At 41.6% G+C, this 19,430-nt stretch overlaps 2 protein-coding genes across 2 annotated transcripts in view; both read left to right on the top strand.

Moving 5' to 3' along the window:
- Positions 1-1,889: 1,889 nt before the first annotated feature.
- Positions 1,890-4,062, top strand: si:ch211-108c6.2 (uncharacterized protein LOC559375 homolog). Its single transcript, XM_051951124.1, has one exon. The coding sequence runs from the start codon at positions 1,891-1,893 to the stop codon at positions 4,060-4,062; it is 2,172 nt and encodes a 723-aa protein (XP_051807084.1). The 5' UTR covers position 1,890.
- A 1,442-nt stretch (positions 4,063-5,504) lies between these two features.
- coro1ca (coronin, actin binding protein, 1Ca) overlaps positions 5,505-19,430 on the top strand; it is a 34,959-nt gene continuing 21,033 nt past the window's right edge. The window contains exons 1-2 of the mRNA XM_022198762.2: positions 5,505-5,634; positions 17,370-17,566. Coding sequence (XP_022054454.1) covers positions 17,372-17,566 — 195 coding nt within the window. The 5' untranslated portion in view covers positions 5,505-5,634; positions 17,370-17,371. The remainder of the gene's footprint in view (positions 5,635-17,369; positions 17,567-19,430) is intronic.

Here is a 19,430-nt window from a genome sequence, read left to right as displayed (position 1 = left end):
CAACGTATGATAGATGATCAATATTATATCCACCATTCTGTGGGAGCAGAGAGCTGTCATGTATCAGGCCTGTGGCAGTTTGTTGTGCCGTACTCATCGGAGCTGACAGAAAAGACAGGTTGTGTGTCTTCCAGATGTTTAAAGTTTGGTTTTTGAGACCTTCGCTGGATTCTTGTATGTCTGAGTATGTTGGGATTGCAGAGCACATGGTGATCAAGTGATGAGCTTTGGGCATTCAGGAGGGAAAAGACAGGATAATAGCGCGGTTGTTTGCAGGGATGGACTGCCTTAAGGAACGGGGTTCCCCACACTGACGGATGGAGTAGGTGGAGGATGATCAATGAATACAAATTTCACTGATGAGGCCACACGAGGTTGTGCTGATGTGCTCCCATTTCATCTCTCTGTCTTTTATGTGTGTTATTTTGTCATGTTTTCCTGGTCTCTCTATCTCTGGTTTATCCCTCTACACCACCATTGTAGTGGGATAGCATTAGCTCCCTCCTCCATGTGTCTGGCCAGCGTGAGGGACTGTCAGATGATGAGACAAGAGCAGTCATATGTTGTCACACAGATGAGGGGGATGAGGCCATAGACAGGAAGCAGACTCATGGTCCAGATCATTGTTCATTGTGTCTTGCCATTTTCTCTGCTTACTGCTGCAGTTTACTGGGCGAAAAACTCATTAAGCAATTAGACAGTGTCATGGAAAAGTTTGTCTCTGCTGCATGATATTTTAAGCTTTGCCTTGTGCTCGGCTTTTTGTGCTGACAATAACTGCAGCTCATTCCACCTCCTAGTTCTGATCTTTCTAATGCTGTAACACTTTCTGACTTTTAATCTTCACCAGCACCATCTTCACCACTGTTGTAAATGCAATGACTGCAGTCGACTGCACAGGATAAAGCTCCTTTGAGTATAGACATAAACAGAAGCATTAAAAATATCTGAAGTTAGATTAATATAATACAAGGCTATGTGTTTTTGTCTTTTTTTAAATCAGTTAATCAGTGAATGGGTTCTATGACTGCATTTACATATGCTAACATCATGTCTCCCTTATGCGTCTAACATGTGGAAATACAACAAATAGGGCTGACTTGCACCAATTAAATGAGTCACATGAAATCAAATCAGAAAAAAATATCTGACAACTGGCAGTATGGCAAGACAAACTGCACAGTGTGGGAAAGAGATTTGCTAACAGACTGTCATAAGACTTTCTGAACCTCCAATATTAACGCGAGGAGATAAATCAGTTAGGCTGACTTCATGTTCCTGTTCAGTATCAGCTGTGATGTCAAGTATTATTGTAAGGATTCACATTTTAAATGATCTATTCAGTTTGCATAAATAGTGAATGTTAAAAAAATACTATATTACATACAGTGAATGAAGAAAAAACACAGTGATACAACTGAATTACCTCTCAGTCTAATACAAAGAGATTGTTGCAAAAATCTTGTGACTGTAATCTGACCCGAAGTTCAGCTGGTGTGGACATTGCAAATGCATGAATAACCCAACAGAGACTATACTATAGCGGGTCCAGTCATAAGGTACTCGATTACCCACTTCCATGAAAATGACTCTTGTGTGACTATGAATTGTTTACAACACGCTACATGGTCTTTTCCCAAAGCAAAAGCCACAGACCGTGATGTTAATCTCAGGTGTGTGCTTCTTTTTTTTTTTTTTAATCTTCCTCTGTTTTGCTGTTTTTGCAGTGTTCAGATATTAGTGGTGATGCTCAGAACAAAGCAGAGATCTGTCATGGTCCACAGGAAAAAGAAAATACTACTAGGCTGGCATTCCAGACATGCGGCATGATTTAGGGGGATTTGCTCTTTTGTTGGGAGGTTAACACCATGTCCTTCTCCACAGACCAGTATGGGGCAGAACCTGGACAAAGTGGAAGAGGGTAAACAGGTCCCGGGTGAAGGATCGGAGAAGACGGGGCGGTGCAATGACTCCGGAGGTGTGGGCAGTCAAGCAGGTGATGTCATGGAGGGAGCAAATGCATGTGAGGAGGAAGCTGGTAACACTGGCGAAAAGTCAGGGGAGCCGAACTCTCAGCATCTGGATGGAAGCCCCAGCAACGAGCCAACAACACCTTCTGGTGAGAAGCACATAAATTTGTGCGAGAGTCCTTCTGCTGCAAGGGAGGTGAGACAGGGAGGGGCTGCAGGAAAGGAGGGAGGAGAAGGAGGAGGTGGAGGCAGCAATGCTCCACCGGTTCCACATGAGACGGACAAGAACTGCCAGAGTACTTCGAGAATTAAGGAAAGTGCAAGAGCACACAAGCCGCTGAATCAAACCAAACCAGAGGAAAAGAAGACTGGGCTGAAGCTTCAAGCCTTATCAAAGATCAAGATGGAGAATCAGGTTGAGGAAACTTTCCCAAAGGAGGAGAACCTAGCTGAAAACTCAGATGGCTCTGTAATCCTGAAGAGCAGCAACTGTGGAGCTCATGCAGAAAGTAAGTCGCTGCTTGTTCTGAAAGAGGCCGTGATTGTTGAAGTTGGGAATCAGGATATTGAGCTTTGTGCAGAAATAGTGAGCTGCTTCAGTGAGAGGAAGGAACCGCCTCCAGCTCAACACCAACATCCTTTGAAAAACAGCCTGCAGAAAGAGTCTTTATTAGACATGAGTGATACCATTCACTCCAAAGGTAAAAGGCCTCCAAAAGAGAGAGCGGAGAATAATACAAAAGAAGAAACACTAACAGGTGGGCCAATGCCAGTTTTGAATGACTCCTCTTCAGCAAGGTTTACTGACACTCATGACCAAGGACCACTAGAACTGGACGCAAGTGAAACAAATGCAAATCAAACCATGTCCTATGATTCAGCATCAAGTCCAGTCTTAGACAATGAGCCCAGCTCTATTTTGGAGAAGCTCCTGAAGAGAAACAAAGTAGGGGCAACTTCGTCTCTTTCTAAAATAAAGGAGGTCGACACTGGCAACAAGGAAGCCACAGATGTTCCTGTGAAGAAAGATGCAAAGAGAATCCCTGACAGCACAGTAACAGAGACATCCAGTGACCAGACTGAGCAGTCAAAATGTGACAAGAAGGAGACTTTACCCTCCTCTGCAGATTCTAAAAACAAACAATCGAAATCAAACCTTGCAAAGACAGACAGGCACAGTAAGGACCAGGATATGAGGCAGACTGCCACTGCTTCCAATGCGACCTCAGATTCACTTTGTTCTCAGACAGGGGTGACTGAGGTCACTATGTGTGACAGCTCAGTCACAAAATCACATAATTCCAAAGCTGAGAACATAAACTCAGGAGATGCTTCAGTCAAGGAGGAGACAGAGATGAAGCCAAAGAAAGGGCCCTCTAACAATGTGCACTCTGATGAGTTACAATCAGCTGTTTCACATGAAACAATGCCATGTGATGCGGGTCGTGTGATCTCTGAGGAATCTGCACCTTCTGATCCAAAGTCTCCAACTACAAAAAGTGATGGGAAGATTGCTGACTCAGGCCATTCTCTCACTGCTGAGGAGACAGACAGCAGTAAAGTAAAAGCACCTCCACAGAAGGAGGATGACAGTGAAAGTAAAACTGATTCACAGCTATCTGGTCCTGAGAAGGCAGACGCTCAGTCAGCAAAGAAAAAGAAAGTCAAAGAGTCCCCCAAAGACGCTGCTGCACCAGCTGTGGATGCTGGATCTGTTGTGGCCGCAGGTGAGACAGTTACCTCAGAGGAAGGCCGAAAGACCTCAGTCAGTGTGAAGCAGGATCTTGGTGTGACACTTTACTCAGAAACTGACAAGAAACCTGGCAAAGATGATACTGTCTCAATGAGAGACAAATCCCAGAGCTCTCCCAAATCTAGGCCTGTCTCAGAACTCATAAAGGAGACAATTCAGATGCATGAAAAGCTGCAGCAGCAGGACCGGCCCAAACCAGTTGAAGTCAAGTCTGATGAGCAGGGTCAGTCTGTGAAGGTGGCACAGATGAAGGCAGCCTTTGACTCACCTCAGAAAACTCCAGACAAGGCAGTCGAGAGGAAGCCATCGATGAGAAAAGGTAAGGGCATCGAAATCTAGCTTTCTGCATTATGTACAGCAGTGTGCAAAAGTTTAGGACTACAACCAGGATGCTCAGCATTGCTTCAAGAACAATGCTGTAAATTGTATTCATACACAAATTTACAGAACTAAATGATAAACCCACCTTTTTCCTTTGAAATTGTACCTCTTCTCTTAACTTGTGCACTTTTAAGATACTTGACAGGTAAGGCTATTTTAGTGATCTTGGGTAACTTGCCATGATTTTAATGATCAGGGCTCTGTGGAGGCCATGACCATCTTATCCCTGAAGATGGTTTTCTGTCAGACTGGCCATATTTTTGGGGTCTTTTTCACTGCAGGAGTTTGGTATTGATCGGACACCGTTCTGATGGCCTTACTTGACGAATAGGAACTGAAACAGCTAAAGTGCTTACAGTATTGTATGCACAACAGAATCAACTAAATAGGTGTTGCATGTTTTAGAGAACACACTGAATAACTGATCAGTGAGTCATGTGGTAATAAAAAATATAATTAACTACTGAAATCTGCTATGCTGAAACTTGAGCCCCTAATGTTGGGCTGCCAGAGTCACCACAAACACTTGCATCAACCCTAATCTACAAGATTGAAGGAGGATGAAGAAAACATAGGCTGGATGATGGACTACAGCTGTTTTCTGCTGTCAGAAGAAGCCTGTCTCACTGCAGTTTGTGAAATATCGCCATCTTGTGGTGCTGTGTTACACCTGGGGTACATTGTGTCCTGAAGGAGAATTGAAATACATTTTTATTGTTATAAAATGGTTTCTAGAGCAGCAATCTTGTGTTGACATGGGCTATTGTTTCGTTGTTTATATCACAGTTCATATTCATGGACATGACGAACAGCCTGTTTGAGGAATCCAAGTGGAATCAAGTTACTCTCTCATATAGAGCCACTGAGACATATGCACTTATGTGTATATATGATACGTGCAGTATAAATCATTTTGTCCCCACTCACAATTGGGAATACATAAATAAAGATATACTATTACATTTATCTTACTTATCCCTGATTTATATGTATCATGTTATGGATCCTTTTTGTTCTTTACGTTGTCTCTAAATACTGTCAAATTATTACGTAAAGAGCGTTTGTTAACCTCTCCAGAGCACAAGTACATGCATCTAAACAATTGATAAATAAATAGTCAAATGGTGCTTTTCTGAAGGATATTAATACAGAACAATAGCAAAAATATATTAGCCATATAGTAAACAGACGAAAATAACCGCAAAACATTCAAATGCTACAAAACTACTATTAAAACACAATAAATTGTAATTTTCGAGAACAGGGAACCTGAAGAAAGGAGGTGGGAATTCTGTTCCCTTTATGCAAAAGGTGGCTCTGATTAGCTACTAAAACTGTCCGTCAAAGGCGGGTCATCCATCCAGACCTCGCCAAACCAAGTCATGGGCGGGGCTTGTGCGGGTAGACGGGAGAGAACTCAGAGCGGGTTGTGTCAGCGCAGCAGCGGCTCCGGCAGAGGGAGGAATCAATTGGGATACGTTGTGTTATATCATTCGACTTTCGGGAATACTTTAATTTTCCTCTCTGAAGGTAGGTTAAAGATTGTGTATATTGTAAAGAATCTTTTTGTTCATTCGTTTTTTTCTAACCTTAAATTGGTCGCAGCGGTTTTCGTTTATCCACCAAACTACAGCAGCCCAGACAGGAAAGTGCATGCGCTAGCTAAAATGAATCGGGATAGTCTGTATAATGAGAACAGTTTTTTAAGCTAGCGCTAGCCTTCAGTGGCTGTTAACTTGCAGCGTAAAGAAAAAGTTTAGCACCAATAAACCGAAGAAATTGTTGCGAGCAGAGCTTTTTTATGTTCCTTTTTGGGTGTTGGGTGGGTTTCGTGGCTAATTCTCGAGGTGAAATGTGGTGTTGTACGTTATTGAGCGGGGTGGGGTAGCTAACCATAGTGCGGCAGGAAAACTTATCTCCGAGGCGATAGATCCACATAGACGGAGGTGCAGGCTGCCCAACCGCGCCCTGGCCCCTGGCACTCTCCACCGACCTTAATATAGTCTCCTTCAGCTGAACAATAGGCTGCAAATGCAAAAAAAATATTCACGAATTAACTTTCTTTTGCACAGAATAAAATGCCCCCCCTTTAATTTTGATCTAATATCCGCAGTTTGTGTGCTAAAATATATCCACAGTATTCATCCAGATGCCAGGTCCAGACTTGACCCACTAACACACTGGTATGGAAGATAAATGGAAAAGGGTGAAAGCTTAGAAGTGGTCGCTACTTCCATGCTGCACCTCCTATAGTTGCACAGACCACTGGGTGCTCAACCAGCTCTCTGTCTGTCTGGTCATAACACGTGGAGAATTGCTAGTATGAAAATATGCAGAAATTTTATGGCTTAGTGGCTGTCAATGAGGGCAGACGGAACTATCATGTAGCTGCACCTTACTGGGTTATAAATGTCCATACATTCACATAATTTGGTTTAATAATGTGGTTAAGTCAAATCAAGAGAGCTTACATCATTAACTAGTCTGTTCTTCTCGCATTCAAAGTCACTTTATTGCCTGAATATTTTAATTAAACTTTTCACAACTAGACCACATGTGTTTTAATTAAAATGGGTGTGCACATTAATGAGCGGTTGGACAGTGACACATAATACTCCAGTGTTTCCTAAGTAGGGCATCAAGTGGAGATCATTTTCTTTTCCTTCTTTATACGGTCTATTAAAAGCCCGTTCATGTTCTGTTAACAGCTACATGCAGAGAAAAGAGGCAAATCAGTACATTTGAGTAGATGGAACCAGAGGAGCGTTGGCTGTGCGTCAGTTTTGTGATAAATCGACTACTCGTTTCATCTTCCTAAACAAGTATTATGGTATGGCTTCACCCTTAAAATTTTACTTGACCTGAAGGAAACAGTTGTATGAAAATTGATCCAAACTGAAGTTTTTTTTTTTTAGGAGATGATTAATGACTAAACGGTGCCCCCTCCTTCCTACTTGGCAGTCATAAATACTTTCTGCAATCAAGCACTAGTGGCTGGATGACGTCCCAAAAAGTCTTTTGTGTAACCCCTCTGTCCGTACGCCACCACATTCTCATATGCTTGATCACGACAATGGGGTACTTTGATTTGTAATTGCTGTGGTTTGTGTGCCACAAGGGCAGGATGACTTACATATTTGGCCCCTGTCTTGAACTAGGTTACTCAGCTCTCATGTGTAATTAGCTGTGGGATCGCCGGAGTTTCCCTCGGCGAGTTTTGCTCTGGGTTTGCAAAGCAGGTGAAGGCTGACGGCGTGACCACAGGGTCAGCAGTCCTCCAGCTGTGTTTAGACTTGTTGACCGTTTCAGACACATCAACCCCTGCTTGCTGTGCTGCAGTACAAGGTCTTCAGATGTGCGTAGCCTGCTTCCCTAATGCTGTGCTGAGAGAGGAAGTGGGTCAGGAAGCAGAGGGAAACTAAGCATAAGATGTGAGGGAGTGTTAGTTCCTATCAACTGCAGCACGGCACTCTTGTGTGGGCTTTGGTGAACTCTCAAGTACATCTTTGACACTTTGAATCATACGAACATGAAACAGTAGCCAACATATCTGCAACATTTAATTCATCAGTGCTGATCAAAGTCTCGAAATCCAGCTGTTCCCTGCTGGCCGTCCAGAGTTGTTCAAGTCTCCTGACATTGTTTAGCAATGGTTCAGGCTTGCATTGTGAACTTAAAGCACCTCAGTAGTAGATTGAGATCTCTCCTTTTACACCCACTCTACTGGAATAATCAGCATCTTGTGGAAAGAAGACAAATATTTGCTAGACAGCTTGGCTTTTGTATCTAATTGATCTCAAAAATTGCATTCTGTTATCATTTCTGACATACCTCAGTTTGTGTCCAGTCCTGTCGTACAAGATGTTATCTCAGTCCCCACTTTCTTCCAGGTGACTTTCTGCCAGGAAAAGAAAAGAGAAAGAAAGATTTTGGATTTACAGTAGGGGTTTGTTGTGATTCTCCAGACAAAATGGCTGATAGTTTGTTTTTGTTTTTTTTCTAAAGCACAGGTGGGAAGAAACATCTCATTAACCAATCACCTGGTTTGTATATTCGTGTGTTTGTTTGTGTGGATAAGCCTGGTAGATGAAGAGGATCACATGCCTAAATCTGTGCTGCTACAGACATGCAACCTATTGACTGTGGATGTTTTTATTTTTATGTTCTATATCAAAAGGTGATTAAGACAGCAAACCAATATTTTTAATTTAATAAACCATCATTTTGTTGCAAGTTTGTCAAATGCATACATCACAATGGCTACCTGTTTCCATGTCCATGTACTTTTTTATATAATCGAAATTAAATATAATTTCTCTCTCGTGTTTAAGTTATAGAGTTTGTAAAAGTTATCATTATGTTGTTTTTCCTGCTTGGAAAGTTGATCACTGATGAAGCTAAGCTCTCTCTCCTGTTATTTAGACCTTCCTTTTGTAGGTCTCTAATGCTTTGTAGCTTAGTAATTCCAGCAGGTGCGCACAGACTAACACTATTTCTTCCACTGGTCTTTCCCACCACACATCTGACAACATCTGCTGAAATGGAGCAGTGGTTTGTGCATTACTGACTGGGGGAGGGGGAAGTAGCCGATCAGGAAGAGGAAAGGACATGCTTTGTGCTCAGTGGAGTGTTTTTAGATTTGAACTGTAAGCAGATTTTGGCTCTCTTCTTCTTTTCTTTACATCTGTTGTGTGGCTTGTCTTATTGGAACAGTGCTAGCCAAACAAAAAACAAAACCAGGCAGATGTTATATGTTAAATTTGAATGCCTTCCAGTACAAATGTAGCCCTACACACAAACACCAATAAAAACTTGAACTTTTTCTGTTGTGAGTAATTTTATAGGACTTTAAAGAAGTCCCTGTTAAACCTTGACTTGTAAGTAGGATAAGAACTTTGGGATTTAGTCTTTTAAGTCTTAAAGCGCAGAAAGTGATAAAGACGTGGGAAGGGAGGGGGTTATGCTAGAGTACAGTTTAAGGCATGGTCAGTGTCACATGAACCATACAGACATTTTCTGACAACTTTATGTGCCCTATGTCTGATTTTTTTTTTTTAAAGTGATTTTCCTGTTTTGGATTGCGGAAGTTGGAACTTCTGGTGTTGAAATGCTTTCATCTGTACATGTCCAAGACAAAATGAGCAATTTGATTAAATCTGGTTATCGTTTCTATGCCTAGTCTAGTGCTGAGCTGAACTTTAAGCCGCATTGCTCTTGTGTCTGCAAATCTCATCCATTTTCCCAACAAAGTATGAAAGAATACAATAGCATTCCTTGAAACACTGATGCGTAATGCGTTGTGCTGGTGTACCATTTAAATTGATGGGAGTGCAGATCGCATGGTCACTCGGGGTTGCAGAGAGGTGAAAAAACAGCACCTTATCTCATTGTTGTAAAAATCGCTGGAATGTAGCTGGAATCTGATTACAATAGTGGTCCGTGGCCTTGGTTTCAGGAAGGGGATTTAGGTGGCGTCTCATGCGGTCTTGGTGACAAAAGGCAAAAGGCAGCCAGTGTGTGGAGAGCACTGAGGCGACATCACTGGTGTGTGTAGTGGGGGCGAGCGGTGGCATGGGCAGCAAAGTGTGGGAAAGAAAAGTCTGTGACCATTACTGACTGTTATGTCTAAAGTTGCAATGTGAACTACATGGCAATAAAACGCCAGTAGAGTGGAATATGCATACACTTCTCACATGCCACATATCCCCAGATTGCATGCGTATCATCTTCCCACTCGTTGAACAGATGTATCTTGTATGTACGGCCAGCTGAAACCTGGGCTGTGGCTACCAGGACGGACTGGCAGCCGTATTAATGGGAAGCCAGCAACAGCAACAATTGTGATGAAACGAACTAACAAAGGAGTCGTCAAACTAGACATGTAGCAGATACGACCTGTTCAGGAAAATGGTTGAGCTTTGCTTTTGTGAGCTTTACACATGCCAGTGACCTCAGGCTGCTTACCATTGTAGAGCTAAAGGTTTCAGAGGAAGTTGCTTGGTTGAGATGAACTTCCCAATTGACAGCAGATGAACACAGGAAGTGTTATTGCAGCAGCCACTGTGTTCAGCCATTCATTTTGAACCAATTTTTCTGAAAATCAAGTGTTTTGGTCAGGATGAAAGAGCAACATTTCTTTGTTAGTCTTTTGGTCGGGTGTATTTTCTACTACATTCTTGGTGGGACGTGTCGTTCCTGGCTGCACCTTAGGGCTGTGGCGGCACTAGTGGACTTTATCTGCCTATTCAAGCTCAGTGTAACAGTTGTATTTTCTCTCTATTACAGTGACTACCCTTTTTGAGCTTACAGCCTCAAGGGAGAACACTTTACTAGATATTTATGATGGGTATGTTTGTTGACAAAAGCTCATGCAATGGTAATGGAGATATTCTTATGTGCACACTGGATAGTAGTTCACAGCATACAGCAGTTTTCTGAAATAACTGTTGTGGAGACGGTTTAGGCTTTGTCATAATTCTGCTCTAATTCTGCTGCCCCTCCCTCTCCCACATCAGCTCATCCTGATTTGTGGCTAGGATTTTCATGTTATGTCACATCTTCCTCACCAAGCTCACTGTGAAACACAGCATCAAGGACAGTTCTGTACCCCAACAGCAAAGTTTTAACAAGATATCAAGGCTGTCTGTGTTTTTTTTTTTTACTGACACATCTTTGGATTTCACCGAAAGATAATGGGCAATAATTTTTTTAATATAGGTTATCTGCAGTGGTAGATAACCAACATAACCTTATCTGTGTTTAGTGTTATAGCTAAGAATGAAGTCCTATTTGTCCAGAGTTTTCTCTTAGGACTAAAGCTCAGGTTTAGTCTTCTGATAAGTTCTTGGTGCTATGTCTTTACTTTTGGGGTGGGACAATAATAAAAAATAAAATTACTATATGTGGGCCCTGTCAATGAGAAACCAGTTTGAGTACAAATAGCTGTTGACAGATTGGGGCGGTCTGTGTTTAAATTGGACTCTGTGAACTTAACTGACTGTGGCAGGGATAGGCAGCATGCTGAAGCCATAGATGTGTGTTTATGAACATGCTCCAAAGTCTTTACACAGTTGCTTTGCGAAGAAGGACCATCCCAGATGTATGGACTTCTGATGACTCAGTAGCACAGAGTGAAAGGAGACTTTCTGTTGAACAATGATAACCTTCAAGGGCTTCATTGATCTTAGTGTACAACAACTAAGGTTCATCTTTGACCAAGTAAGAGAAAAGATTTTTGTTCTTCTTGTATCAACAAATGTTAAAGAATAGATTTGTGCCACACAGGCGAAACATGACCCCTCACTAAGTTTTCCTTTTACTCTTGTTTCCGTTCTGTAGCTGTTTGCAGTCTTATGTCAGAACAGAACAATTTCCCCTTAGTTTAATGGAAGGCAGAAGTCTGTAAGTTGTGACTGTGAGGTAGAGATGAGAGGGAAACCCTCCACGCTTTAGCACAGTGAGCTCAACAGCGTGCATGAAGGGCCTAAATTCTTTCATTATCACTGTCTTTTTCATCGTACTCCACAGTTCTAAAGGGTAGGATTGTCTCTTGTTGGATACTGGTCACACACAACTTAGCTGCCATTCATTTCTTTAACATAATGATCAGATGTGAATGGATTTGAGGAATCCAGATGAGGATGCTTAAAAACTGTGTCATGGTGCCATTCGTGTTGGTCATTTCCTCAGGCTGTGGGGTCCTCCTTCTGTCTCTGCACATCAGGGTCAGCTCTGCTGGCTCAGGAGGCAATAAGGTACATGGTTCTCTTTTCATGTGATTTGCCCAACAGATACTGGAGGTCTTTTTTGCTTGAATTAGGACTGGATCAGTGAACTGTAAACCTCAGGAGAGTGTCACTGAGTAGGCATAGCATTCCCCCAAGGAGTGTGTCTGTATCTCTGGTGTACGTCTGAGGCTGTCAGGACAAAGCCTCAACAAAGCGCTGCTGACTTTGTTACATGCAAATGTCATGATCATATCATGTGCAGCAGTGCTTAAATAAACCCTTGAAGTTGCTTGTTGTTTTCTAAATCTGACTGTTGTAAGTGTATATTTTAGCATGTATGATCCGCTAAATGAGGGAAAACCCAGTGCTCTAATGAGTTCACCTTTTGTGTTAAGAGTGTCTGTTTACTGTTCATTTCTGTGATTTTTTGGGTTAGCCACACGTACCTCTGACGGGACAAGTCTTCTGTTCACACCTTAGCTTGGCCGGCCTGCCAGTTTGCTTGTGAAATCAAACATTCTGCTTTAGGCATCATGCTTGTCAATGCACGTTGCACATTCAATGATTGTGCGGTTTAACACATTCTTGACATTAACTGCATTTCCATCCGCCTGATCTTGTGTTAATTTTCAGTTTGCATAGAAAACTACTAAGTTGAATTGCAGAGAATTTGAATATTTGTTTAAATAATGCAGAAAAGGTTTTATGCATGGTTGTTAGTTTCAGTCTTTAATTGGTACATCAAAGTGCCATGAAAACATACCCGGTGAATAAATTATAAAGACTGTCACTTATTTGGCACCCAAGCTGTCACCCACGTGAGATAAAACATCAGATCAGACATCAAAATAATGCAGTGTAAATTCCAACTTCTCATCAAGTTTGACAGCTACACTTTAAATTGTGCCATCTAATTGCATTCTCTTCTTCTGCCTTGGTTTCATGGTTCCAGACTGCAGAGTCAGTGCCGCTGTTAATGATAGATCAACTGGTAAAGACTTAACTTATCAGCATTTCCCTGAAATGTTTTATGAGTTGGATTTTAGTCCTTTTCCAGCACAGTAATTGTTTTATGTGCAGGTGTGGTGTTTCAGCCATAAATGAAGATGTTTCTTGGCGTAAAGTGTGTCAGTGGGAATGGCTGTTGAATGTAATTCTAGTAAGAAATGGTGTGATCTTCCTGAAGAAAATTGTTAGGACACGTCACCACCACACAGCGTGGCTTGTTCACCTAGATCCAGTGTTGCATAATCTGCTGCAACCCCACCCTGTCTACTCTGACCTGTAGTGTGTAAAATGATACAGCCCAGCCCTCTTCAAAAGGTTTCATATGTACTGTCTGTAATCTAGACTGTGTCAAATCAGTCTGGCCACATTTGACTAAACACTGGCAGTGTAAAATCATTTTTCACGACTAGTTGGAGAGATTGGTTGTTACAAGAGTAGCATGTGATACTGCACATTTCCTGCTGCTTGGAATGCTGATGGTAGTATGACTAGACATCTTTTGTTTTCATTTTCCAAACCTGTACTTCATGTGGTTAACCTGCAGGTATGGCCTTCAGGTTTTCAAAATAGAAAATAACACGTTTCACCTAAATGTCCACTGTGTATATTTCAGGTGATGAATAGGCTTTGCAGTCATGCTTGGTTTTATATCTACAGTGCTTGAAGTAATTTTTCAGGGTCAGCAGGTGAGAGGCAGCACATCAGTGCTCAATTAAAACTCCACATACTGCTGTGCTTGTTCTTAATGTCTTCTATGCTTCTTCAGATTTTCTGATTGGTCCAAGTTTCCAGCTGCTTAGCACAGTCTACTGTCAGTGGATGTTAAATTTTGTTGCAAAATCTGATATTTCACCAGGTGAGGAGTAATTCCAAACATGGGGCTGTAATTTAGTTGTTTGCATATTGGCTTAATGCATAACCTTTGAAGACATTGGTTTTTAGTTTATAATTTGTGTATTTACTTGGATTTCTTTCCCATGTATTTTCCTGCAGCACCCCAGCACCCAGTAAACCATGTTTGGTTTTTTTTTAGTCTCTTGCAGTTGAAATTTAAAGTTACTGTCACACTTACCTGTTAGAGGTAAGTGTGTCACTCCTAATGCCAGGCATAATTCCTGGCATTAGGAGTGGCACACCATAGCACAACAGTCAATCGACCTCATCAAAGAAGCAGACTGATGGGGAGGAGGAATTGTAAGCTACTTGACCCCAGAGGTCAGCATTGATGATGAGCAGGCAAGAGCACCGACTAGCCAGTCATTCTTCATTACATATGGCATGTTGACCCACTGTCACATGCAGTTATTAGCCAAAGTCTAACAGTTATTTAAGAGCTTTCTTAAAAGTGCACTTATTTGTCTGTACTTCATTCATTTATTCAGGCCAACATAGTAACTCCTCTTGACCATGGCTAGAGGCCTGTCTTAGGTGATCTGGCTTTGCTGTCAGTTCTGGAAATAAATTTAGTGATAGTGATGCTTAAATCTATAGTAAGTAGCTGAAAATAGTGAGGGAGATGGACAAAAGGGGAGTGATATAAGGGAAAAGAGTGACTGATTGATCATTCTTCATTATATTCTTCTACTTAATAAGGCTTTAGCTCCATTGGTTTATTCACCAGCAGACTATACATCAGCATATTGTGTAGAGGGAACTGTACAAATTTAATGAATTATGTTTAGGATTAAAGTTTAAAACCTGCACACACCAAAAAAAAAAAATCTGTGATCCTTAAGCCTTGTCTAAACACCTGCTGTGTACTCTTTGTTCACTCCAACATTCATACCATATCCTGACCCTAGGGCAGTCATGCCATCAAATCTAATTTGCCTAATGCATGCGGTCACAGACACTGTTCCTCTACGCTCAGAAATGTGTTTTGTTGAATCTAACTTCTCTTGGATGTTTGACATTCACTGTGCAGAATGATGTCTGTTCAGAGCTTGACACCAGAGGACTGTTTTTAAATTCATCCTCTGAAAATACCTGCAAGCAGGATTTGTGACTCACAACTACTCTGGAAGCCAATAGTGGTCCAACACACACAAGTGTGATGTGGAAACCTGAAGCCTACATTTTACATTGCACAAACAGAATGGCTTTGCAGGGATGTAAGATAAATGTGTTATCCAGTAGTGAAACTTCTAAATGGAAAAAAATGTTGCTTTTTTTATGGGAAAGCATGACAGGTAAGACATATTTTTACGTATTCTCTTCAGACATGCCTGGAGAGGATCTTTAAAGCTGCTGCCTTGTGTATACATGCAGTACATAACTGACAGTGTGCATAGGTTGCCTTCTATGTCATTGGGACACTTACATAAGAGGAATGGCTTAAAAATCATCATGTATGTCATCTAAACGTTCACCTTTAAGGAAAAGAATCACAGTCTGCAAAAAAGGCTTCAAACCTGTAAACTATTCTGACTCCCTCACTAGACAGGTAGCAGGTTTAGGTGTCTGTTCACATGTAGCTTCTACCCCAACCAGGCTATGTTATATGCTTATATAGCAATAAAAGTAAGCTAACAAGCCTCACCCCTCATAACAAAGATTTCCTTGTTGAGTATTGCCCCAGACTACCATCGCATTACTTTGAGAAACATTAACTCTTCCCCCTCAGTTTTCACGTAGATGAAAATTAATTGTGACTGATTAGATAAGGTTTGTCAGCGTTGACAAAATGTGAATTCTTGGCTGCTGGTGGTGTGTTGTTTTAAACATGCTTAGAGTATCCATTTCTTGTCTTCAAAATGACTTTAGTGTTTGTTTTTTAATAGTAATGTGTCTACCAGGATTTCCAGAAACTGTTTACGATTGGAAGTCAGTCACTTGCTTGTAGTCTGCGCATTTGGAGCAATGAATTCGCTTTTCTTGACAAATGCACCCTTCATCCAGATGAATGTAGGCAGGATTTAGAAAATTTCAAACTCCTCAAGGTCCAAGATTAACACTTGAGATTAACTCTTTCTAATTTGAGCAAATGTGTCTCTTCAGGTCACTGTTGGGGTTTGGAGTTAGCATGTAGCAGCTTGTGTACGTTGTCATGCTCTCATGACATTTTACATGAAGAGTTGGCCCGTCGGAGACTCCCACATCCCAGCAGGACAAACTTCCTGCTTGTGTTGCGATACTTGTCCTGCCGGAAATATGCCACACATGCTTTTCTCGCTCACACTCATTCTTTCCCTTTTGCTCTGTCTCACTCTCTCGCTCTTTTTTTGCACACACACAATGGAAAACCACCTTCCAAACATGTCCCACATCCTGTGCTGTACTTTAGTCATGGTGATTCAAGCTTTGAAACTGTTCCCATGTGCTATATTGAAAAATTAAGAAAAAAAAAAAGATTTGAGGAGCCTGACAAAGCCAAAACCACTTTAGAGCTTTTGCCTATCTATAGGTTGTAGGTGAGGTTGGGCCTAGTTCTCATTGTTTATCTGACCTTGGCTAGTTTTGTATTATCTTTGGAAGTGGTCTGTTGTTGTATGCGGAGCAGTGGGACTTGAAGCTTTTGAATGAGCGTGTTTTTTTTAAAGCGCTCCTGTCTGCCAGCAGATTGTTGTCCTGGTGAAGATTTTAGCTGAACCAGCCACAGTCTGTTTTTATTTGCTTAGAGTATGTCCTATTTTTCTTTAGAAATGGCTTTTTGGAAGTGTGCCACAGATGAATGCCACCAGTATTTTAGATGTTTAATGTTGGGAACAATGAAAGATGTAAAAAAAAAAAAAAAAAACAGCAACTGGGAAGTGGAAAGAGTTTGAAGTCCCATTAGACATGTCAGATTTTTTTTGTTCCACTTTCATAGGTAAGTACCTTATTGAAGGTACTCACCAGAAAATATTGAATAACGTACTATAATAAGAGTTGCTAATTGTGTGATCATTGTAATTTTTTATTTGAGGGAACTCAACATGACTGCTGTGTGGGCACAGGCATGAGGAGAACACATATGGCAGTGCTAATAAAAGTAGCTCTTGTTCGAGGACTTCTTTTGCTTCAAGTTGTTTCAATGATTTATATGGAAGTGAAAAATAAAGTGAAGGAAAATGTCATCAGTTCTGTCACAAAGTCACAGGGCTTTCCTTAATACTTCACTGTAGCCTCATCAAACCCTTTCTGACATAGGATATCACTGATATTCAGAGTCTGTAACATTTACTGCAACAAGTGCTAGCACCATGATGCACAGAAATTCCAAGGAGACTCTTGGAGTAGCAAGTAGTAATGGACTGTTTCAAAACACCCTCAAAGTGAGAGAAGCAAACACATCTGCAAGGGGAATGTGTTTTGGAGAAAGCCTCACATGTTCTCAGTCTGCTCAAACAGATTTGCAGAAGTTTGTGGGTGGTATGTCTTGTGCTCTCAACTCTTGCACTATTTCAAGTAGTCTGTATTTGTGTTGGTTCACATTGCAGTCCACTTGTTTTCTTGTCACTGTTTGAGTTTGTACATCTTTGTATCACAGCAACTGTCTGTAAATCAGTTTGCTAACTAACTTATGATAAATCTCTCTTGCACTTTCCACAGATATGAAACGAGTTGTACGGCAGAGCAAATTCCGTCACGTCTTTGGCCAGGTGGTGAAGAATGACCAATGCTACGATGATATCCGGGTTTCAAGGGTCACATGGGACAGCGCCTTCTGTGCAGTCAATCCCAAGTTTGTTGCCATAATTATTGAGGCCAGCGGTGGTGGAGCTTTCCTCGTTCTCCCTCTTCACAAGGTAAGTTTGTGTTGTGTTGTGTCAATAATGCCACAGTGCCATAAGAACAGTGTTTGGACACTGTATCCGACCTGGACACTAAGACAAATAGATAGAAGGAACTAGATGTGTGGGAGTGGTTGCATTTCCTGCTTCTTTGGAATACTTAAGTATACTCACATCATATTTGGACTGAAATAAATGTAGATATAAAGTTTAAGTAGATATCTTGATTCCTCTCTCCAAATTGAGAGTAGCAGGTCATTTCCTAGGTTTTGTGTACTGCAAATATGCATTTACATTGAAGACAATGCCTCTGAAAACAACTGCTGATTGTTCATGTCAGTGTACTTTGGGATTAATATTTACCAGCCGGCTGCTGCTTCACACACCGGCATGTGTACAACAAAAACTACTCTAAAGCCCCAGAGCGAACAGTCTCCTGATCCTTGCCTCCATATAAGGACTCACTCCTCTGATTTACTCATGGGTTGGGCAAGACGATGTTTGATTGGCTGTAAACAGCGAGTTAGCTGGGTGAATACTGTACATCAGTCCTTTTTGTTTTACCCCTGCTGTCACAATTTGGTTAATTAAAGTGTAATAGAGGTCAGACTGAATGTAAGAACAGGCTCTTGCATGTCCCCTGGAGAGCCCTTGGGTGTCATTATGGTTGATAGTGGTGAATTGCCGGTTGCTTGTGTTTCTGTTTGCCAGCTCCAAGCAGTGGCCAAGTGGCAGGTCCTGACGCTGTGAGTGGCATAAACACTGCAATGCTGTTGACAGATCTACCCTGAGACTGTAATTAGTGTACGCCAGTACACTGCCGTGTCATATGAGAAGACTCTGGCACCGTGGACCGGATGCTTAGGCCTGTCATCACACAGCTTACACCTCTCAGCACCTCATTCAATACAGATCTTGTACTGGTGGCCCACGAGCTTGACTGGTTTCACACTCCTCCTGCCCTGGACTCTGTGCCTGTGTTTGAGTGAGCTGCCCTCTGCATGCCACGTCCCAGTACAGCGAACAAAGTCAACCTTCACTGCTGGATTAAAAAACTGTGAAAGAGTGAGGTCTTTATGTGCATAGAAAACCTCAGGCAATTTCCTCTACTGAGACATCAAAAAAAGCTCTCTTGAATTTCAGATCTTCCCACATATAAGCAGGCATGCTTGAAAAACTAGCCCTTCAGATAGAGTATATTCATCATTTCAACAGTCCGTGCATTGTGACACTGGAGGTGAAAGGGGAATACCGTGTTATTTAAGGTTTAGAGTGTTGTGTATGTATGTTATGACTGTGAATAGTGTGATCAGCATGCATTGCCAACAAACCAGTTTTACAGCTTCCAGCATAATGGAGGAAGTTAGTTGTTGGGACCAAGAATCAACAGTAAAATAAGGTCTTAAAACAAAGGGCATTACCTTTTTACATTATGTGTTTTTCTTTATTTTAAGCTATTTTTAGCCTTATTCCCCATGCCGTTCTCAAATGATTTTTTTTCTGACAAAGCAAGTCCATCTGGAACTCTCAGTATAGCCTCAGCTGGCAATGCAGGTCTCAAAAGTGGGACAAGTCTGTTCTTGCTAACGGTATGACTAGACTGCAGTGCAGTGGATCAGTATTACTGGGTTGATTGAAAAGATTATGTTGCTGCCTCTTCATTTGACGTTGGTTTGCCTAATATTTAAGGACAGCAGCCATTGTATTTCTGTCATTTATGAACTTTTGTCAGACACAGCTCTGCTTTATGGATAAAACTGTGCCTGATGGATGGCTGTTAAAAATATTTTGGGCTCATTTCACTTTTGTAGCAACAGCACACGTCCCCTCATGTCCCCATCCTCCCACCCTTCCTGTCCCTAATGTGAGGGTGCATCTG

The sequence above is a fragment of the Acanthochromis polyacanthus genome, chromosome 7, assembly GCF_021347895.1.
Source record: "Acanthochromis polyacanthus isolate Apoly-LR-REF ecotype Palm Island chromosome 7, KAUST_Apoly_ChrSc, whole genome shotgun sequence".
Classification (NCBI taxonomy): Eukaryota; Metazoa; Chordata; class Actinopteri; family Pomacentridae; genus Acanthochromis; species Acanthochromis polyacanthus.
Note: the sequence above shows the minus strand (reverse complement) of the source record. Positions and strands in the feature narration are given on the sequence as shown.